This window comes from Carassius auratus, chromosome 3 (genome assembly GCF_003368295.1).
Source record: "Carassius auratus strain Wakin chromosome 3, ASM336829v1, whole genome shotgun sequence".
In the NCBI taxonomy this organism is placed as follows: Eukaryota; Metazoa; Chordata; class Actinopteri; order Cypriniformes; family Cyprinidae; genus Carassius; species Carassius auratus.
In genome coordinates this window covers 13,074,176-13,097,260 of record NC_039245.1, presented here as the reverse complement: position 1 = coordinate 13,097,260, position 23,085 = coordinate 13,074,176, and the positions used below count along the sequence as shown (strand labels likewise).

Below are 23,085 nucleotides of genomic sequence, written 5' to 3'. Positions count from 1 at the left end.
TTTTTTATTTTTATTTAGAGAAATTGAATATATATATATATAAATATATATATTTATATATATATATAAAATGTAATTAGTTTTTTGAAAATCTGTTGCATTTTATTATATATGTCTTTTAGAGAAATCATATAGTAAAAAGAGATAACCTCCAAAAAAAGAAAGGAAAAATGTTTGGTATTTTATTGCTCCCCAAGGTATCTCCTTAAAATCTGAAATCTTTTTGGTTTGATTGAAGAGGCAGTATTTCACAGTGTTGTCCATGTCTAACAGTCAGATGAATGTGTGTGTGTGTGTGTGTGTGATGTCACTCACCCTTTGTTGGCCTGGTTGTTGATCTCGTCCTGCAGCTCGTCTCTCTCCTGCTGCGCTTGTCTCTTGGCTCTCTCCGCCGCCGCCAGCTCCTGCACACACACACACACACTCGTCAGACATAAGCCACGGCAGACTCGGCTCTCCAGGACACACACACACACAGAGACACACACTGACCTCCTGCAGCTGGATCATCTCGGCCTCCATGCTCTTCACCTTCTTCTCGTTCTCTTTGCTCTGCGCCAGGATCTCCTCACGGGACACACGCGTGTCCTCCAGCTCCCGCAGCAGGTCCTTCATCTGAGCCTGGAGCGCACACACACACACACACACACACAGCTCTGATCAGGACACAGAAGCAAGCGCTCCTGGAGCAGAGTTCAGTCCTTGATTCTGATTGGCTGAGCCACGTTCGAATCATACACCTTTGTTTACTTCCGTGTGTTGCTCGGCAACCACAGAACCCCAGCTGATTCTGCAGAACTTCACTGTTTTTACTGATATCATTACACTTTACTTGCTCTGCTTTATTTAGTAGAACGTTATTATGTGTCAGGAATAACCGTTTTATAACAGCAGTAACCCCTGAGAAGCTGGGGTTTACAGTGAATGTATAACAGCTGGGGGGTGTTTGTTAGGTATGACGCGAGGGCTTATTGGGACATCACAGTTTTATTAAGTGATGTTGTGTATCATGACATCGGTTACTCCACAAGCTCCTGGTGTGAGAGACGAACCTGCACTTTCTTGAGCTGTTTGAGCGCCTCTTCTCGGTTCTTGTTGGCCAGGTCGATGGCAGCCTCCAGCTCCTTCAGGTCCAGCTCCATCTTCTTCCTCGCCGCCATCGCCAGCGTGCGCTGCTTACGCTCGTCCTCCAGCTCCATCTCCATCTCACGCACCTGACACACACACACACACACACACACAGGAGAATAATAACATCATTAACATCAGTAATAACCCCAGCAGTGCTCGAGCACAGATTACACTTGATCACTGATTTATCTAGTCTGATTATATAGATATATGTTTAAATGAAAAAAAAAAAAAACGGCATATAAATATGCTAAAATAATTAATTGATTGTTTATTTCATTGATTAATCAGATAATATAATCAGACATAATAAAAAAAAAAAATGTAAGAAAAATTTAAGGAAAAATAATTCCAATATTATTATTTTTTATGTTTTTTATTTTTTAAAACAGTTCTTACTCAAAATATCTGATTAAAAAATAAATAAATAAATAAACGATGAAATTAAACATACAGAACTTTCTTTATATATGATAACTGATTTATCGGTAATGTATTTCCTTACATAATCAGGTAGACCTAAACAATATAAAATAATTAGATTTTTAAAGTATAAATGTATATATATATATATATATATATATATATATATATATATATATATATATATGAAAAAAAAATGCTTTAAGATTAAAATGACATTCCTAAAGCAATAAAATAAATAAATAAAGTTTTATATAAGATAACCGATTCATTGGAAATTTATTTCCTTTATTAGTTGAATATATGTGTGTGTATGTATGTATGTATATATACTTTTATTTTTAAGTTAAAAAAGCAAAAAAATCAGAATAATTTTACAAATATTAAAATCCTGTATAAATTATGAAATTGTAAACTGAAAATTCCCATGCCAGGTTGTTCTTTTTCTAAAGTAAATATAAATATTTTTCTTATATTATAATAGATTAATTGGTACATTGATTGGACATACATACATATATATATAAATATATGAAAGCTGGTTATATTTGTATATATATCGAGTCTGATGAATAGCGGCGGTAGGCAGCGTCTGCATGATGTCTGGTGCTCAGCTCGCACCTGTTTGAGCAGCTGTCTCTTCTTCTCCTCTCCCAGCTCGTCTCGTCCCTGCAGGTCTCTCTCGTACTGTGCCTTCATGGCCTGCATGTTGACCTCCAGACGTAGCTTGGCGTCTTCAGTGCCCTGCAGCTCGTCCTCCAGCTCCTCCAGCTGTGTCTTCATCTCCTCCAGCTGCTGCTCCATCGCACGCTTCGACTTCTCCAGATCGTGCACCTGAGACACACACACACACACACACACACACACAGCGTCAGCCTCCAGCCGATCGTCGGACCGGCTCGTCTCGGAGGACAGCGAGGCGTCTTACGCTCTTGCCCACGTCGTCTTTCGAGGACACCAGGTCCTCCATCTCGGCGCGCAGCAGTTTGTTGGTGCGGTCCATCTCGTCCTTCAGCTCCGTGAGGGTCTCCAGCTCGCGGGACAGCGCTAACACACGCGTGTCCTTCTCACGGGCCTCGGCCTCGGCGCGGTCACGCTCCTCAGCGTAACGGGCAGAGATCAGCTTCTCCTCAGCCAGCATCTGACGACAGCAGCACGCCGAGAGTTCACCATTAGACACACTCACATTCACAAGAGGAGCAGATCTATACAGTATTATTGAATTATCATACCATTAGCTTAGCTTGTATTTAAATAATTAACCCTTCTAAGCTGTCTGGGCTTGTTTGTTTACTTAGTTTTTAAATGAGATGAGACTTTGTGACGTCATTTTAGAATGAATCCAAACGCATAAGTATAAAAAATAAATAAAAAACCTTGGCAGTTGAGCTAAAGAGTGGTGCTCTGCTGCCACCTGCTGGATATAATGGTCATTTCACGCCATTTCCAACTTTAATTTCCCTGTTTTCTTTATAATCAAGCTCGTGCTCGTTCGCGGTCACCTGGTCAAACTTCTTCTGCTTCTTCTCCAGGTTGGACACGATCTGTCGGAGGTGGTCCTGGTCCACCAGCATGTCGTCCAGCTCCTGCTGCAGGCGCGTCTTGGTCTTGTCCAGCTTGTCGAAGGCGGCGTTTCTCTCGTCCAGACGCTGCGTCACGGCCTCCAGGTCGCGCTGGACGCGCTTCTTGGCCTCCTCGGAGCTCTCCAGGAAGCTGGCCTCCTGCTCCACCTTCTTCTTCATCTCGGCCAGCTGCGGCAGAGCAGACAGACAGACGCTCAGCACACGTCTCCGTGTGAACGGGACAGGTGTTCTGCGTGTGTTCGTGTACCTGCGCCTGCATGCTGCTCATCTGTTTCTCCAGGTTCCTCTTGGCCTCCTCCTCTTCCTCCAGCTGCTCTCTCAGACCGCTCTGCTCGTCCTCCAGCTGACGCAGACGTGTGTTCAGCGCTAGCTTCTGCCGCGTCTCCTCCTGAAGCACTTCCTGTGAGGACACGGTCAGGTTCAGAGAGCGAGCCAGGCACGCACACATCCCATAATCCCCCGGGCCACCGTACGTACCTGGACGTCCTGCAGCTGCGACTCGACGGATGAACAGTCCTTCACCGCTTTGATGGACTTTCCTTCGGCTTCGCTCAGCAGAGCGTTGACGTTATCCAGCTCCGCCTGAGAAGACAGAAGCGCCGTCAGCGCTAATGCTAATGCTAACGCTTCATCGCGCAGCTAGGGCTTGTGTGGTTCTCTCACCTGCATCTTGGAGACTTTCTCAGCGAACTCTATGCGCTGGCGCTCGCTCTCGGCGTGTTTGACCTGTAGCTCCTGCAGCTGCGTCTCCGCTTTCTTCCTGCGCTGCTCCGACTCTCCTTTGCCCTGCATCAGCGTCTTCAGCTCGATCTGCAGCTCGTTCCTCTCCGACTCCAGAGCCTGTCTGGTCTTCTCCACCGACACCTTGTTCTAGAGACGGAGAGACGGAGCGTGACGCTGCTGATCACGTGGTGTGAGTGTTTTCAGTGTGTGTGAGGGAAGGGGAGCGTCTCGTACCCGTTTGACCTGCTCCAGCTGCTCGTTGAGCTCGTCGAAGGCCTGACTGTGCTTCTGTCTCATCTCAGCCACCACCTGCTCATGAACCTTAGCCTCTTCCTCCAGAGTCTTCTTCAGCTGAGCCACTTCAGTCTCACGCTTCGTCCTGCGGAGGAGACATATAACTGATGGGTTTGTGTGATAAACATCTGATACTGCTGCTGCTGAAACATCCAGACAACAACAGACTCCGACACCTATAGAAATAGCTGCCTTTGAGGGAACTTACATCTTTACAAGAACCAACAAAGAGAAAGCACTATTAATTAAGTATAATAAAAATTATTTAAAAAAAAATAACTGTAGTACAAAAAAAATGAACATATACATAAAAAAAAAATGCTAAAATGAAACTTTAATAATAAAAATCTAAAATAAATAAACACAAATTTATAAATTGATATTTTAATATTATTTAATTGTAACTAATGACCTAAATGGAGAATTATAATAGAATTGTACCGCTAAATACAAAATACAAATAAAAAAGAATATTTAACAAAATAAAATAAAAAAATTATGAAATTAAATTATTGTTCTTATTAGAATTATTTTTATAGTATTATTTTAAACCTAATCATAAAAATAAACTGTAACGCAATTGTACTGTTAAATAATAAATAATACCTAATAAAATAAAATATAATAAAATTATTATAATAGTTATTTTAATAGCGGTTTTATTATTTTATCTATAATTATAAAATTGGCAACAATCATGTTGTTAAATTAATATCTAAGAAAATACTAATTTAATACAAATAATAATAATATTAATAAATACTTAAATTATGTTTTACATTATTATTTCAACGTAAAAAAATGAAAAAATTGTAATGCAACTTTATAAAAAAAAAAAAAAATTAATATCTAGAAGAAAAAAATAATAATAATATTGTTATGATTTAATAATGATAATGGTAAAAAATACTGATATTTATGTGTTAATTTCTTCCACCTTCTTGTGTCAAACCTCTCAAACTTTTATATTTTGACAGCAGGGACACCTTTACACCTCAGGTTCATAAGAGCTTCTCATCACAAACCCCTGAGACGCTGTAAAAGACGCAGACATGAGGTGAAGATCTTATAATCACAGACCTGAGCTCCTGCTGCGCGGCGGTGGAGTCGAGTGTGTCCTCCAGCTCCGTCTTCAGCGCCTCCAGCTCTTCTCCCAGGTCTCTCCGGTGTTTCTCGGCCTTGGCTCGAGCCGCTCGCTCCAGCTCCAGATCCTCCTGAAGCTCGCTCAGCTGAGCCTCCAGCTCCCGGATCTTCTTCTGCGCCAGATTCTTCTGAGCCGCCTCCTCCTCGATCCTGACGGGAAACACAGTCACTCAGGAGCTCTGACGCCTCATTAGTAATGCTCGGCTGTGATTGGACACCGTGCGTCTCACCTGGCGAGCGCCTCCTGTAGCTCCTCCTCTTTTTTAGCGAGCTGTGCGCGTAGTTCGGCGATCTGAGCCTGCAGCTCTGCGATCTGGTCGTGCAGCTCTGTAGAGTCGCCCTCCAGCTTCCTGCGGTTCTTCTCCAGCTCCTGACGCTGCTTCTCCTCGCGACGCAGACGGTCTGATGAGACAGGACATATAATTTACTGAGCCTTCCTAGATTTACTGATGTCAACAACCAGTCCTTCCAGTGCCATCGAGTTCACACACACTATTAATACACATCTATACGAGTTAATACACATCCGAACATCCAACCATTACACCCTCTGGGCTCCATACAGAGGTAAACTACATTAACATGATTAAAGAAATCATTAAAACATTAATTTAAATTCATTATAATCTTAGGCATCAGAATCATAATAAAGACATTTTTACACTAACTATATAAATATGTATACAAAATATACTGTATATGAACACACATAGAAATTATATATATATATTTTAATATAAATTTACAATACATTATACATATTATGCTATCTACACACAAATATGCATACACAAACTATATAACCCTAGATTTTACACTTATTTTCACATTATGTAAATTCATATATATTCATATATAACTGTATACTTTACAAAATGTACATATTTTAAATAAAAAGTTTATATATTATGCTAGATTTTGCATATTTCACATGTATTACACATATTATATTTATATAATTATATGTAATTCTATATTTGTATATGTAAATATACTTGCATAATAAATTCTGTATCTTACAAAAGTTACAGATTTACCATATTTTATGTGAAATGCATATTACGAATCATTTACATTAACAGATATTATGTTATATTTCATTAATATTATACTTCATATATAATTCTACATATAACTAAAGTTATGTAGTTTGAATGCTATATTTTGCATATTTTACATTGAATATCATGAACTGTACATTAATTAAACATGAACTATTTACTTATTCGTGTAATTACCATGACATGAATATTTCATTACATGCTTTATTTGCCAATCACTACATAAAATAAATGTAAAATTTTTCTATATTCAAATGTATAAATTAGGCATATTATAATATGACTTACACATTATGATTTAGACACATTTTCCTATATTTTAAAATGCACTGCTTTGTACCATTTCTCATGTGGATAAAAGCATCTGTTAAATGAGGTATACATGATCACTGATGACTGTATTGACCTGATGCTCTACAGCGTAAGGTGTATTTGCTCACCCTCCAGGTCGGTGATCATGGCCTCGTGTTTGTTCTTGAGCTTCTGCAGACTCTTGGACTTCTCCTCCTCCTCGGCCAGGTTCGTGGTGAACTCAGCGATCCGTTCTTCCATGAGCTTCTTCTCCTGCACCAGCACACGAACAGTGAGGAACAACAGCCAGAGTTTAAACCAAACCTCAGAACAGTGGCCCCTGCAGACAGACCTTGGAGAGTTTGTTGTTCTGGTCGTCCAGCACCATCACGTCCTCTTCGGTCTTCTTGAGTTTGGCCTCCAGCGTGACCTTCTCCAGCTGCAGCTTCTGGCGCGCCGCCTCCTCCTCGTCCAGCTGCTGCTCCAGGTCGGCGATGTTCTGCTGCATCTTCTTCTTCTCCACCTGCAGGTGATTGGCTCGCTCCTCCTCCTCCTCCACACGGGCCTCCAGGTCGTGCAGGATCTCCTCCAGCTCCTGTTTCTTGGCCACCAGGCGGTTCCTCATCTCATCGGCCTCGGCGCACAGATCCATCTCCGCCTGCAGCTGCTCCTGAAGAGCCATTTTCTCCATGTTCAGCTAAAGAGAGGAACGATCACAGCATTAACTTTCCCACTGGAACGGCATTGTGTCTTAGTGTCCACGATAAACCCCCAAAACAAACAGAATTGTTAATGTTATAATCTGTAATAATTAACAAATACAATAAAATAAAGTAACAATATTTCATTTTGTATGTATACTTCACAACATATAATTAATGTGAAACATTACCTGATGCTGTTTGACCTCCATCTCCTTCAGCTGCTGTTCGGCCACCATCTGCTTCTCCCGAACCTTGTTGAGCTCCTCGTCTTTGGCCTGCATCTCCTCTTCCTGTCGGCTCACCTGCAGCAGCGGCTTCACCTGAAACACACACGACACACGCAGCCTCAGCACCGAACACACCTCAAGAATAACAGCTCATCTGAACATGTATGTGTGTGCTTGTGAACCTTAGTGAAGAGTCTCCACCACTGCCAGTTCCTGAGCTTCAGATACGCAGCGCAGTTCCTCTGGATCACCCTCATGGCCGTCAGCTGCTGCTGCCTCTTAGCGAACGCCCTGGACGACAAACACACACCCCGTTACACACCACAGGACAGAGGTACTGGGCTTCTGTGGACTTCAGTGCATGTGTACATCTAGCGTCTTTTTATATACACTCTGTCCTCTAGGAATCACTTCAATTCCATAGTAGCACCCTAACATCCACCTGAACACCCTAGAAACTGGCTAGAACTACATAACATCACCCTAGCAACAACTAAATCCAATAAACTGGCCAAGAACCACATAGTAACGCCCTTTTAACCACTAATCCCAATAAACTGGCTAAGAACCACATAGCGAAACCCTAGTAACCACTAATCCCAGTAAACTAGCTAACAACACCCTAGAAACGGGCTAAGAACAATTTAGCAACACCCTAGTGACCAATAAACACAAATACACTGGCTAAGAACACCCAATAAACTGGCTAAGAACCACATAACAACGCCCTAGTAACCACTAATCCCAATAAACTGGCTAAGACCCACATAGCAACGCCCTAGTAACCTCCAATCCCAATAAACTGGCTAAGAACCACATAACAATGCCCTAGTAACCACTAATCCCAATAAATTGGCTAAGAACCGTATAGCAACGCCCTAGTAACCACTAAACCCAATAAACTCGCTAAGAACCACATAGCAACGCCCTAGTAACCATTAATCCCAATAAACTGGCTAAGAACCGTATAACAACGCCCTAGTAACCACTAATCCCAATAAACTGGCTAAGAACCGTATAGCAACGCCCTAGTAACCTCCAATCCCAATAAACTGGCTAAGAACCACATAGCAACGCCCTAGTAATCACTCATTCCAATAAACGGGCTAAGAACCACATTGCAACACCCTAGTTACCACTTATCCCAATAAACTAGCTAACAACACCCTAGAAATGGGCTAAGAACAATATAGCAACACCCTAGTGACCAATAAAAACACATACACTGGCTAAGAACACCCTAGAAACTGGTTAAGAGACACATAGGAACAGATTAGTAACCTCCAGACCAAATAAATTGGTTAAGAACAATATAACGACACCCTAGTAACCACTAAACCCAATAAACTGGCTACGAACACCCTAGAAACTGGCTAAGAGACACATTGCAACACCCTAGCATAAATTATATACAATAAACAAAAAGAACAATATTGAAACACCCTCTTAACCAATAAACCTGATAAACTGGCTAAGAACACCATAGATAGAAACTGGCTAAGAACCACATAGCAATACCCTAGTTACCACCTAGAACCCCCTAGAAATGAGCTAAGAGCCACATAGCAATGTTCCTTCAACTAATATCAACTGTGTCAGACTAGCAATAACTCATTTAGTTCTGTTTTATATGTTGAGTGAATATTGTTTAAAATAAGTGTTATTTTAATTATTTGTTATGTTAATCAGCAGTTTGACGTCAGTCTCTCATTGTTAAAATCTATTATATATAATATTGATGCTCACTTGCGGGCGACGTATCCACGACACCAGGCCTGGAAGTTAATGATGACGTCGGTGATCTTCATATCACGCTCCTCCTCCAGGTGAGCCAGAACTCCAGCACGGAAAAACACTTTGCTCTGTCCGATCCGGTACAGGTTTGGATCCAGCTCCAGCGCTTTGATCTGACACACAGTTTAGGACACTTAATGAAGTAACACCAGATGACTTTAACCCAGCTTATTTAACAGTTAAACTGGTCTCACCATCAGCACGCAAGCCTGTTTGCCATCCATAAAGCCTTTGGGAATGGAGTTGGGCGTGAGGATTTCATACCTGAGCAAAAAAACACAAACCACTGTTAAAATCAATTAAAAACACACAATCAGGTCTAGAATTAGTGAGAACTAAATCTCAGATGCTAAGAGAATAAGATTCTTAAGAGGAACTATTAAGGAGTTTACTCTGAAGAACTAATTGCATTCAGAAAAAAGCAGCGAACCTCTGTCTGAACTCCTGGAAGACGATGCGGTTGGGGAATCCCTGTCTGCAGATACGGATTCCCTCCAGCACACCGTTACACCGGAGCTGATCCAGAACCAGTTGAGGCTCCAACTTACCAGCCTGAGATGGACACAGACACAATGAATATTGATATATGTTTTTTTTTTGTTTTTTTTTTACATTTTCTTTCATTTCTTTCTTTCATTGTAACATGTATGCAATTTCCCCCTGGGATGAATAAAGTTCTTTGAACTTAATTTAATTTATAGTTACTGTATGTTATTGTGAACGCTAATATAGTTAACATTATAAGAGTGAGTAAAACTATGGTTTTAGTGTTATCGTTACAGCGATCTTTACAGATATCGAACTTGGTGTGGACATTAATACTGTTATCGTTACAGCGATCTTTACAGATATCGAACTTGGTGTGGACATTAATATGGTTATCGTTTCAGCGACCTTTACAGATATCGAACTTGGTGTGGACATTAATACGGTTATCGTTACAGCGATCTTTACAGATATCGAACTTGGTGTGGACATTAATACGGTTATCGTTACAGCGATCTTTACAGATATCGAATTTGGTGTGGACATTAATACGGTTATCGTTTCAGCGATCTTTACAGATATCGAACTTGGTGTGGACATTAATACGGTTATCGTTTCAGCGATCTTTACAGATATCGAACTTGGTGTGGACATTAATACGGTTATCGTTTCAGCGATCTCTACAGATATCGAACTTGGTGTGGACATTAATACGGTTATCGTTTCAGCGATCTTTACAGATATCGAACTTGGTGTGGACATTAATACGGTTATCGTTTCAGCGATCTTTACAGATATCGAACTTGGTGTGGACATTAATACGGTTATCGTTTCAGCGATCTTTACAGATATCGAACTTGGTGTGGACATAAATACGGTTATCGTTACAGCGATCTTTACAGATATCGAACTTTGGTGTGGACATTAATACGGTTATCGTTTCAGCGATCTTTACAGATATCGAACTTGGTGTGGACATTAATACGGTTATCGTTTCAGCGATCTTTACAGATATCGAACTTGGTGTGGACATTAATACGGTTATCGTTTCAGCGATCTTTACAGATATCGAACTTGGTGTGGACATTAATACGGTTATCGTTTCAGCGATCTTTACAGATATCGAACTTGGTGTGGACATTAATACGGTTATCGTTTCAGCGATCTTTACAGATATCGAACTTGGTGTGGACATTAATACGGTTATCGTTTCAGCGATCTTTACAGATATCGAACTTGGTGTGGACATTAATACGGTTATCGTTTCAGCGATCTTTACAGATATCGAACTTGGTGTGGACATTAATACGGTTATCGTTTCAGCGATCTTTACAGATATCGAACTTGGTGTGGACATTAATACGGTTATCGTTTCAGCGATCTTTACAGATATCGAACTTGGTGTGGACATTAATACGTTATCGTTTCAGCGATCTTTACAGATATCGAACTTGGTGTGGACATTAATACGGTTATCGTTTCAGCGATCTTTACAGATATCACACTTGGTGTGGACATTAATACGGTTATCGTTTCAACGATCTTTACAGATATCGAACTTGGTGTGGACATTAATACGGTTATCGTTTCAGCGATCTTTACAGATATCGAACTTGGTGTGGACATTAATACGGTTATCGTTTCAGCGATCTTTACAGATATCGAACTTGGTGTGGACATTAATACGGTTATCGTTTCAGCGATCTTTACAGATATCGAACTTGGTGTGGACATTAATACGGTTATCGTTTCAGCGATCTTTACAGATATCGAACTTGGTGTGGACATTAATACTGTTATCGTTATAGCGATCTTTACAGATATCGTTCTTGGTGTGGACATTAATACTGTTATCGTTACAGCGACCTTTACAGATATCGAACTTGGTGTAGACATTAATAAGATTATCGTTACAGCGACCTTTACAGATATGAAACTTGGTGTGGACATTAATACGGTTATCGTTATAGCGATCTTTACAGATATCGTTCTTGGTGTGGACATTAATGCTGTTATCGTTACAGCGATCTTTAAAGATATCGTACTTGGTGTGGACATTAATATTGTTATCGTTATTGTGATCTTTACAGGTATTGTTCTTGGCATGGACGCTAACACAGTAATATTTATAGCTTACTATCTAGTTATATAGTTATCGTTGTTGGTGTGAATGCTATGCTAGGAACACATCATTTATTCCAGTATGCCGAGCAGTTAATACCTTTTTCTCATGGTTGGGAATGATGCAGCGAACAAAGTTGGGGTTGGTGTTTCTGAGCGTGGCCATGAGTTTTGACAGCTGCTCCTTATAGAGCTGCCCGACTGTCCGGAACATTCCCTTACGGGTCTTAAATGCACCCGGCAGCTCAGACATGCCGGCCACCTTATCCAGACCCACGATACGGTCCACTGAGAGACAGACACACACAGAGAGAGACCGACAGTTACCGTGCTGTAAGGGATTGATCTCAGGCATGCAGTCTGGTCATGATGTGAAAACTACCCACAGTTCAGTGGGCCGTACACATGTCAGCACTGGTGACAAACTACAGACACACACGATGCTGGTGAAGAGTGGGGGGGCACACGGGAAGATGATCCAAATCAATGCAGTGCAGGTGACATGTACGTGTGTGTTTGTGTGTGTGTGTGTGTGTGTGTTCAAGGATCCAAAATAAACACTCGCCTCATTCATGAAAACACAAGATGAATCGAATGACACAGATTTCAGAACAATCACACACAATTCATTCAGCTCGTGTTTCATGAATGAGGCTCAACAACTCATTTTGGTCATTTTTTTAATTTTTATTAAAAGTAATAACTGCCATAACTCAGGTGATGTATGTTATGCACTGTGTTCACAATGCAATTATTCACTGACTAAAATTCAACAAGATTTAATTAAAGCTATTATAAAAGAAGTTGTAGACTAAAAAGGTTATACTATTTTATAATATGTTGATATGAGACTGGCTAATGTACGATGCTGAAAACCTTTGGAAAACAGCTAAATAATATAATATAATTATTTTCATGTAGTAAAAATTTATATTTTCCCAGATATAATTCACAATTTAATTTTTTACAGCTGTCATTGTCAGATTTAGTTCAAGTGAATTCTGGACCCTGCGAGTGTGTGTGTAACTGCATACTGAGGTCATGTTTCACTGGTGAGAACAGAACCAAACCCATGCAGTTTATACCCATTTCTGCAGTACCACAGACCAACAGCGGGGGCGCCAAAGCACACTATATTATACAGAGAGGAGAGACAGCAGAAATATCAGATATATCAACACCTCAGAGAAACAGTTACACAGGACAGCTGACGGAGATGGAGAAGGACTTCACATGAGAGAGAGAAAGAGAAAGAGAGAAAAACCAAAGATGTCACCTGGCTCTAAATGAAGGAAAGGAAAACGCTGATAGAAATAAGCTCTCTGACAGTTCTGGACCTCTGAGAGAGATTGACAGATAGTAGACGGTGTGTACAGAGGTCCAGGAGGACGTGAAACAAGGGGTGGATGGATGGATGGAGAGGGGAAGAAACAGAGGACCAAACGCCAGCGGAAGAGAACAAATCCAGTAAGTTTCCACCAATTTTGGCATGAAAAAGGCACCCAGAGTGTAAATGTTAGTCATTCTTTCTCTTTTGTTGAGTTTAAAAGCTTCACGCCCTTGTATCCTACACATTTTTTCATCATTTACAGTCTTGTATTAATTTAAGAGGTGATCCAATGTGATATATCGACTCACCATCCTTCCACAGCTCTGAAACGAACTTGTCAGTGGATTGATTGAGTAAAGTAGCCACGTTATCGTTCAGTGGGTCCATGTTCTTCATCAGCCACTCGTCTGCCTTATAATCCACCTGAGAAACACAATCACAGATGTTTCAAAGTCCCATATAAGGTTATGAAATGGCACACGGGTTCAGCGGAGGAGCATGTCAACACCTTTCCAGCGTAGTGGATGATGCAGAAATCTGCCTCGTCCTTCAGTTTCTTGGGTTTGTGGAATTTGGGGTGTGTCCCCTGCTCCTGCAGGACCTTCTCCACGAAGCTCTTGTCTGTGGCTTTGGGAAACCAGCACTCCTCGTCCAGGAGAGCGAGGATCCCTGGAGGACTCGCCTGGAAACACACAACACAGATTTCAATCCAAGTCTTCACCATCAGCAGAAGATCAGGACTCAGGAAGGTCAACTAATGACTATATATTGGTCAAACCCAAACCCAATTTGGACCAGTTAATGACCATTTTGACCAGGTAATAGCAATTCTCACAAGTTTGGACAAGCTAATGACCATGTTAAACCAGTTTAGAGCAGGTAATAACCATTTTTTACCATCTCTGTCCAGCTAATAATCATAATAACCAGTTAAGAAAAGCTAATGACCATTTTTAACCGGTTTAGACCAGCTAACAACTGTTCTGGACCAGTTTAGACCAGCTAATGACTATTTTGGTCATACTGGACCAGCTAATGTCCATTTAACCCGTTTGGACCAGCTAATGACTATTTACGTCCAGCTAGAATAAGCTTACGACCATTTTCAATCTGTTAGTACCAGCTTATGGCTATTTTTGCCATCTTGGTCCAGCCAATAACCATTTATGACCAATTAGAACCAGCTCATGACAAATTTGACCTTCATGGTCAGCTAATTATAATTTTCAACCAATTTGGACCAGCTAATGCCCATTTTTAACCAGCATGGAACAGCTAAGACTATTTCTGACCTGTTAGAAACCATAAAAAACATCTATTTACCTCAACAGAAGAGAAGACATTGAAATCAAACAGATTTATGGCGTTTTTTAAATAAAGGATTTCCAAGTTCTCAATTCTGACTAATATCTTAACATGTAGACAGTTCTTTAAAAGGTCACATGGTCATTATAGGGGTTATGCAATTGGTGGAGATTGGTTTACCTTCTCTACCTGCTCTAACCAGTTTCTCTAGGATGATGTACCAGGTCATTCTTGGCCCCAATGGCTGGTAGTCTTAGTTAATTAACCTTACAAACCAACTTGAAGCAGCTTTGACCTACTAGAAGCCATGTAAAACCAGCTACTCTCTTTCTATATACAACAACAGAATTTCATGAAGACATTATGGAAATCAAACCCTATCATAAACACTAAAACAGCTCCATTAAAGGTCACATGATCGTTCTAGGAGTCACACGAATGGTGGAGGACACTTACAGGTTTCTCAATGAGGTCGATGCAGGGCTGTAGGTCGAGGCCGAAGTCGATGAAGCTCCACTCGATGCCCTCGCGCTGGTACTCCTCCTGCTCCAGGATGAACATGGTGTGGTTGAACAGCTGCTGGAGCTTCTCGTTAGTGTAGTTAATGCACAACTGCTCGAACGAGTTTAGCTGCGGGGAGGAACAGAGACACAGTTACTGCTAGGAATTGTGGGCTATCCCACTGTAAGCACCCTTGAGGTTGAAGGATTGTGCCGTACCTCAAAGATCTCAAAGCCGGCGATGTCCAGGATGCCAATGAAGGAAGCGCCCTGACGTTTGGTCTTATCCAGAGCTTTGTTGATGCGCATCACCAGCCAGCGGAACATCCTCTCGTATGTGGCTTTGGCCAGAGCCTCTACTGCGAACTCAGCCTGCTCCTGCGTCTGGGCCTTCTGCACATAGTCACGGCCCACCTTGATCCGGGGCGAGAGGATGGCGCGTGTGAAATCAGTCACGTTCATGCCCATCAGATGGCTCACCTTCTGGGCAGCTGGAGAAGTGAAGGCAAAGTCGGTTGGAAATGGTAACTTATAACAACAATTGTTAGATTATCTTCTCTGCATACTCTAACCAGCTTGACTAAGAGGTTCTACCATGTCAACCTTGGCCTCGTCAGCTGGTAATCTAGCTAATTAAACATTCAGATCAGTTTGAACCAGCAAATTACCATTTTTGACAAGTTTGGACCAGCTAATGAGCAGTTTTGACCCACTAATAACCATTTTTGGTACCATTTTGGTATTTTTAGCCAGTTTGGAGCAGCTTATGATCATTTTCAACCAGTTGGACCAGCTAATGACATTTTCTGGCCAACCTGTAGAAGTTAATGACCATTTTTGACAAGTTGGACCAGCTAATGACAATTTTTGAGCAGTTAGACCAGCTAATGACCAGTCTTGGGCAGCTTGGACCAGCTCACGGCCATTTTCTTGCATTTTAGACCTGCTAATAGCCATTCATGACAATCTGTAGCAGCTAATGATTATCTTTTAAAGTTTTGGAGCAGAAAATGGCAATTTTTGACCAGTTGGGACTAGCAAATGACCATTTTTTGATCAGTATGTACGAGCTAATGTCAATTTGTGGCCAGCATGAAGCAATTAATGACCATTTTTTACCAATTTGGCCAAGCTCATGACCATTATCAACCAGTTTGAATCAGCTAATAACCAGTTTTGGCTAGCTTGGACCAGCTAATAATTATTTTTGACCAATTTGGACTGGATAATGAGCATTTTACTAGATTGGACTAGCTAATGAGCATTTCTGACCACTTTAGACATATCTAATGTCATTTTTGGCCATTTTGGAATAGTAAATAACAATTTTTGATGAGTTAGACCGGTTAATAATTTTTTTAGCAGTTTATAACCACTTTGGAACCGCTAATGGTCCATTTTCAACCAGTTTGGACCAGCTAACGACCAGTTTTCACTTGTCAGAAACCATGTAAAACCACCAGCTAACTTTATAGTGATAATATAGCTACATATTACCAGCACAAAGCGTGATGGACGTGTTTTATTAAAGTCATAAAGATGCGTCTACCTGTGTCATCAGGCATGGAGGCCTGGTCCGAGTGACGTTCCTTCTTAAAGGACATATTACCCAGCTGTAGCACAGACGAAATTACCCTCAACAGACCTGCAGGGGGCAACATACGATTAAAAACCTCAAACGTTTTACAAATAATATTGTCATGTTTGAAAACAGCAGTATATATTCACCGATATGTTCTTCCTCAGAGAAGCCCATGATCCTCATGGCCTCCACGGTCTCCAAGTACATGTCTCGGTCCTGCTGTCCCGGGATTGTCACGTTCCCGTTGGACAGGAACCGGTACTTACTGTAGCTCTCCAGACAGAGTTCAGCTGATGAATGAAGAAACAGATTGATTCATTTATATTCATTACCAAACATAAAAGCCTCATCCTACAATTTTAGTAATATGTAAGCAACAAAACAGTGCAGAAATTATGTTTTAAAGCAGCGAAGGACACCCACAGCGCAGTTTGTCTCCCACACCGCTGAGCATGTAGTAGAACATGTGGAAGGTTCTCTCTTCTTTAGCTTGACGGATTGCACGGGACTTTTCCAACAGGTCTGACGGTCAGAGTCAAGGACACACAACAGAACAGATGCACGAGTATTGACATGAAGGCCTTCAACAGCTTGGGTCTTTATCAGCCATGTTTCAGTTCTTACCTCAGAACCATGTAAACATTTAGCAGACGCTCTGTGCTCATTGTATAGACACAGAAACTATCATTAGTCTTTTAGCATTTACTTATCCAAGAAAAGTGACCCTGATTTAACCATTTCAATTGAAAAGGCTTCTTTTACACATTTTTAAAACCCTCTCATATTAACTAGCTCATAAAGATACAGGTCTCAATATTGGCTCCGACGATGTAACCGTTAACATCAAAGTTGATTCTGATGAACTTTCCCTGAAACACAGAAAATACAAAATATAAAATCACACGCATTCATAGACTAATGTGTGAAAAGTCTGTCCTAACGGGAAGTCTTACGAATCGAGAAGAGTTGTCGTTCTTGACTGTTTTGGCGTTGCCGAAGGCTTCGAGGATGGGATTGGCCTGCAGCAGCTGCTTCTCCAGCTCACCCTGTGCTCAAAAACACACCATCCACATCAGTTCAGACAATCACTGAGAAGAGATGATCACGCCTGGCTGTCAAAGCAAAGCTCTTAAACACAACATCACAAGCTTTTTGCACACAGAAGAGCCAATAAGCCGAAACAAACACATACAAAGATAAGCACGTTCTGATCCCCGATCCCAAACCACCACGAAAGTGAGCGGCCCGTCACCTCCGAAAACATCAAACCAGTGACCACACGACTCTTAAATCTGACGCTCATCTCACACAAACACAAACGTTCATTCACTTTAAAGGAATATTCCAGATTAAACACATCTTCAGCTCTGTGCAGCATCTGGAGCCAAGGTTATTATCATTAACTAAAGATGAAACTAAAATGATAACAAAACACTCTCTTTACTTGAAATAAAATAAAACTATTAAAAAGAACTTATTTTATTCCAATTAGTTTCCAAAGGAACATTCTAAATAAATTTAAAAAAAAAAAAACATAAAAATGACAAAAACACACAACAAAATGACAAACTTAAACTAAAATTAAAACTGAAAAATAATTGAAAACCTAATAAAAATTAAAAAAAAAACAAGATCAACTGTTGCTGTTTTTTTTATTAAAATGAAAACTGCTAAAAGAGAAAACTAATGAAAAATGAATACAAATGACAAAAATGCACTATATTAGTAAACCTGACCAATTAAAATTAAAACAAAAAAAAAAAACTGCAAAATAAGAAGAATCAAAACTAAGAATAAGAATTACAAACAATAAAATGACTACAACTTTTAACTAAAACTTAATTTAAAAAACTATAATACTTTATTAATTATAATAAAATAAACCTGCCTCTCAAAATCTTTAACTTGAGGCTCAAGTGTCTATAAAGAATGGAAATCATGTTCAAGTGTGAAACAAAAGGAGAAATGTGAAGTTAATTTATTCATACGCATATGTAATTTGTGTGGACTTCTAGTGGGCGGAGCTTGATTATCTAATTTACATGAATTAAACTCCACCTGAATCAATGACATAAGTACAATATCCTCAGCCTAGAAAAGCATTTTCACTATTTAGAAAATATCTCCCACATGCAAAGTTGTTGCACAAGCGTTTAACTCGTACCGTCTGTTCCTTTGCGTTAACACAGGCAGAAATATTCCCTGTTTTAATAACACAGAAACTAACGACCATCATCTTGTTCAAATCAAATCATGTAATGACGAGAAGTTCCCCGCAGCTCCTCTGTAATCAGTTTCAGATTGCGCGCGCTCTCTCACTCTCGTAAAGCAAGGCTCGTTAACCTCGCGCCAGAAGATCGTTCCAACAGCGCGAGCTTCGTGTTCGCTGATGTCATCGTTCGCGCCGCGGGAGGCTCGCGCAGAGGGGCGAGTGAAATAATGAAAAAACACACACACACACACACACACACACACACACTTAAAATCAGACAGAGGAGATCAAACCAAAACTCATGAGCGCAGATCGGACAGATTCACCACGCTATTCAGACACATGAGAAGTTAGAGAGCCGAACATGTTCATGTGATCACTTGAGCTGGGGTGAAAATACCCAAAATTATCATCTTGATGAAGCGATTTCGATTCTTAAATCCCCAGGAAAGATTTGTGCTGTTTCCAGATGGATGTGTGAACAAAACATTATTTTGTGACCCGCCTTCCATCCAACAAACCGTGTGCCTTGTTACGTTTGATATGAAACAAGGTCTCAGCTTTCAAATTCTGTCAGTTATTTTTTTAAATTCAAAACAATACAGTTTGGCGCTCTTTTATGTGGCTCGACGGTTAGATTCATAACCGAAGAGTTACTTCTTAACACGTTTCGACGCAGTTACTAGACGAAATAAACAAGAAGGACAGCAGAAGGTATGTAGAGATAGATAATAAAAGAATCATATCTCATGTAATCGATCAATCAGTGTTTCAACCGATGAAAGACATCAATCAAACCGCTTGTAAACATTTATAAACGTCACATTTACCTCAGAAATGACCTTCAGTGTCCATAAACGCCATAGTTAGCTAGCGAAATATATCCATTATATTACATATTAATTATATATTTTCTTAAACTGTTCTTCAATATTTAGTAGGTTTGAATGAATCTCGACATGTACTGTAAACTGGAGTAGAAAGATTAATATATAATTTAAAGTTTATTATAATAGACATTTATTATAAAGACATTCAAATGTCCGTTTAGTCTACAGCAGTACTAGTTGAAAGATTTCTTCCTTTAAAAATAATAATAATAACTGATTTATACTGTACCTGATTGATTTATATCACAATTAATTAATATTTAATCTGAAGCTTGTGAATTGAATCAAATCATGACATTTCTCACTAACCAGCTCAAATGATCACATAAAACTCAATTTACAGAATTTATTTTGGCAAATCTTAGTAAAAATGTCAGGATCTGGATCATATTTAACCCCAAACAAACTGATTTAACCATTTGTTTCTGCATTTTGACATAATTTTCACCTAAACCAAAACACTTATAACTGTGTTTTCAAACCAGTCTCTTTTTCTGAATGCAAACTATTGATTTTAGGGTGAAATATGAGCCAGGCTCAGTGATATTGATCTGGTTCTCGGTGTCATGTGTCTGAATCGCTGTGCGGGCTTCGGTTGTTCACCCAGCAGCGGAGAGATAACACAGAGACATGAAAGAGACAGAGAGAGACAGATGGAGAGATGTTAACTCACATGTGACAGGACCGAGCTGCTCTGTTGGTATAAAGAGAAAAACACTCAAACCTTCAACTTACAGCCAAAGGCCAGATCCAGCGATCGGCCGATAATGACCAACAGAAACATCAGGGACGGGTTTGGACCGAATCCCAAAAAACACTTCATCTATCTTCACAAAACACTTCTACAATGTTTCCATTAATAAGGTGCACATGAGGACAAAACCCAGTTACTGTGAGAAAACATTCATTTCATTTATGAGAGTTTATCATAAGTGATCAATACAAAGAGAAAGTGGGTTGCAAATTAGACTTCATTCTTAATACATTTTAGCTTGTGTAAATTTTAATTTGTATTAGAATATATATAAAAAGTATGCTAAAATAATTAAAAATAAATATAAAAGATACATGAAACTACATGCCGAAAATTGAACAAACAGGATTTTTTTATATGCAGAAATATGGCCTTAATAACAGGCTTGCAAAAATAAATCAGTACGTATATATATATATATATATATATATATATATATATATATATATATATATATAAACATATCTAATTTAGTTTTATTTCTTATTTATGTATTTTACAGTATGCAAAAATATGGATGCTAATAAATGTAAAAATGGTTTTGAAATTGCTATATATTTAAACTATATGCAAATAAAAAATGTTTGCTAAAATAAATATAAAAGAGAATAAGTTTAATACAAGTACATTTATACAAAAAAAAAAAAAAAAATTAACTTGGTTTTATTTAGTTTAATTTCATGAAAGTGAAGCACCTATTTTCACTGATCATTTAAAAAAGAAATCCAAAAATGCGATCTTAAAATCTTAAAAGTTGTGTTTAGACGAGGGCCATGTGATGCTATGTTTGGCTTGAGATGTCACACTGGATGTCTGGCATCCTTCAGATGTCTGGGTGGATTAAACTGGACCGGGCAGTTTGTGAAGTCCCTCCCAAACCTCAGAACTACCCACATTCCTCCGGCTCGCCCTGATCTGATAAGACCCACATCTCTGAAACCGAAAGACCCCGCGGTCTCATGAAGAACTAACCTGGTCCTTCTTGGTCTTGTGGGATGAGGCCACGTGGGCCAGATACTGAATGACCTTCTTGGTGTTTTCGGTCTTTCCGGCTCCAGATTCGCCCCTGAACACACGCAAACAAACAGACATGAGAAATCAGCACATCTTTAATCATCAGGTCCTAAAACACACACATGCAGGGTCATGTGACTCACGTGCAGAGAATCGATTGGTCCTCACGGTCTGTGGGCGGAGTCAGAAAGAAGAAAATTAATCATTTGCACAGTGCAAACACTTTGAACACGAAACGACATTCACTAGGCATTTCACTTGTATGTGTATTATTTAATTTTTATTTTTTAAACAGGATGTATTTTATGTATCTTGAGTGAGCAGGAAATATTTTATTTGGCAGGAAATAATAGTTTTACATTTTATATAGTTTTCTTTTTACTCAGATTTTTATTTATATTCTATTTTATTTATTAAATGTTATTTTAATGACTTCATTTTTTTTTTTTTATCCGAAAAGGAGGATATATGTTAAATATTTTAAATGAGATTATTTGGCATGAAATAATATAATATTTTATTTTTTATTATTTTTATTATTTTTTATTATATTATTTTATTATTTAATAATTTTTACTGTATTATGAGGGAGATTAATTGGCAGGAAAAACGTTTTCATATTTTACTATATATTATAAATACTGTTTTTACCTTGATTTGATTTATTTTCTATTATCTTATGCATTAAATATACTGTAAGTTTTATTAGTTGGCAGGAAATAATCATTTTAAATGTTAAGATTCATTATTATTTTTACTTTGATTCCCTTTATATTTTATTTTAGTGTTTCATTCTTTACATTTTTCTGTTTGACAAGCAGGATGTGAAATAACTGTTTCTTATCAATGGCAGGAAGTCGTTTCAGAGGCAGAGAAAGTGTACAGTAAATGTCTTCTTTAGAAGCTCATGAACTGATCAGCTAAACAAGCTCAAGTTGGATGGATTCGGTTCACTGATGTTCTTTAAAGCGTTTGCTGATCATTCGTCATGTTGGTAAGTTGCTTTAACCAAACGAGCAGCTATAAATTCCTCTAAACGGAAAAACGCACCACCCATTCGCTCTCAACAAACCCCTCTGAACTTCTCAAGCAGGAAGAGCTCAGACCACAAAACAGGAAGTCAATATCTGACTTCCTGTAACTGGAGAGGGTGCCGCCTTTCCAGAAAACTGCAGTAACGGTCCTCGTAATGACTAACTCTTACATTTGCTAAACTACTTCTAAAAACACATGAAAACTCAGAGCATAATAATAGAGGAGATTTTTTTTCAACGTTAATACTAAGTGTTGGGTGTTTCATCAGGTCACCGAGCCCAAATCAGAGCAATAAATGTCTTGGCAAAGCTCCTTTAAAATATTCCATCCCCAACAAAAGCCCTAGAGAGGATTAAAGCGCATGTATGAATATGATCTGCTGTCGGACTGTAACGAGTCCCGCTGCGGGAGGCCTGTGGAGGATTTAAGAGGGGAATTAAACCTGACGGGGGGTCGCAGTAAATGAGGAGCCACGGGACAAA

The 23,085-nt window shown here is 39.5% G+C and overlaps 1 protein-coding gene across 4 annotated transcripts in view; it reads right to left on the bottom strand.

Annotated features, from left to right (window-relative positions):
* Positions 1-23,085, bottom strand: part of myh9b (myosin, heavy chain 9b, non-muscle) — a 45,476-nt gene that overhangs the window by 7,965 nt on the left and 14,426 nt on the right. For 2 of the 4 annotated variants that reach the window (XM_026210444.1, XM_026210451.1), the window contains exons 4-35: positions 21,712-21,739; positions 21,527-21,620; positions 20,474-20,494; positions 17,652-17,744; positions 17,504-17,567; positions 17,122-17,220; positions 16,845-16,988; positions 16,666-16,761; positions 15,336-15,607; positions 15,073-15,246; positions 13,820-13,993; positions 13,620-13,734; positions 12,082-12,269; positions 9,805-9,926; positions 9,569-9,638; positions 9,327-9,487; positions 7,763-7,871; positions 7,542-7,673; positions 7,002-7,346; positions 6,799-6,922; positions 5,528-5,699; positions 5,235-5,447; positions 4,095-4,239; positions 3,801-4,007; positions 3,615-3,719; positions 3,385-3,537; positions 3,057-3,305; positions 2,483-2,695; positions 2,176-2,388; positions 1,053-1,214; positions 493-621; positions 316-404 (exon numbers count right to left, since the gene is read on the bottom strand). In XM_026210444.1, coding sequence (XP_026066229.1) covers positions 316-404; positions 493-621; positions 1,053-1,214; positions 2,176-2,388; positions 2,483-2,695; positions 3,057-3,305; positions 3,385-3,537; positions 3,615-3,719; positions 3,801-4,007; positions 4,095-4,239; positions 5,235-5,447; positions 5,528-5,699; positions 6,799-6,922; positions 7,002-7,346; positions 7,542-7,673; positions 7,763-7,871; positions 9,327-9,487; positions 9,569-9,638; positions 9,805-9,926; positions 12,082-12,269; positions 13,620-13,734; positions 13,820-13,993; positions 15,073-15,246; positions 15,336-15,607; positions 16,666-16,761; positions 16,845-16,988; positions 17,122-17,220; positions 17,504-17,567; positions 17,652-17,744; positions 20,474-20,494; positions 21,527-21,620; positions 21,712-21,739 — 4,675 coding nt within the window. Of the gene's footprint in view, positions 1-315; positions 405-464; positions 622-1,052; positions 1,215-2,175; positions 2,389-2,482; positions 2,696-3,056; positions 3,306-3,384; positions 3,538-3,614; positions 3,720-3,800; positions 4,008-4,094; positions 4,240-5,234; positions 5,448-5,527; positions 5,700-6,798; positions 6,923-7,001; positions 7,347-7,541; positions 7,674-7,762; positions 7,872-9,326; positions 9,488-9,568; positions 9,639-9,804; positions 9,927-12,081; positions 12,270-13,619; positions 13,735-13,819; positions 13,994-15,072; positions 15,247-15,335; positions 15,608-16,665; positions 16,762-16,844; positions 16,989-17,121; positions 17,221-17,503; positions 17,568-17,651; positions 17,745-20,473; positions 20,495-21,526; positions 21,621-21,711; positions 21,740-23,085 lie in introns of all 4 variants that reach the window. The other 2 variants (XM_026210458.1, XM_026210457.1) reach the window with 2 other exon arrangements.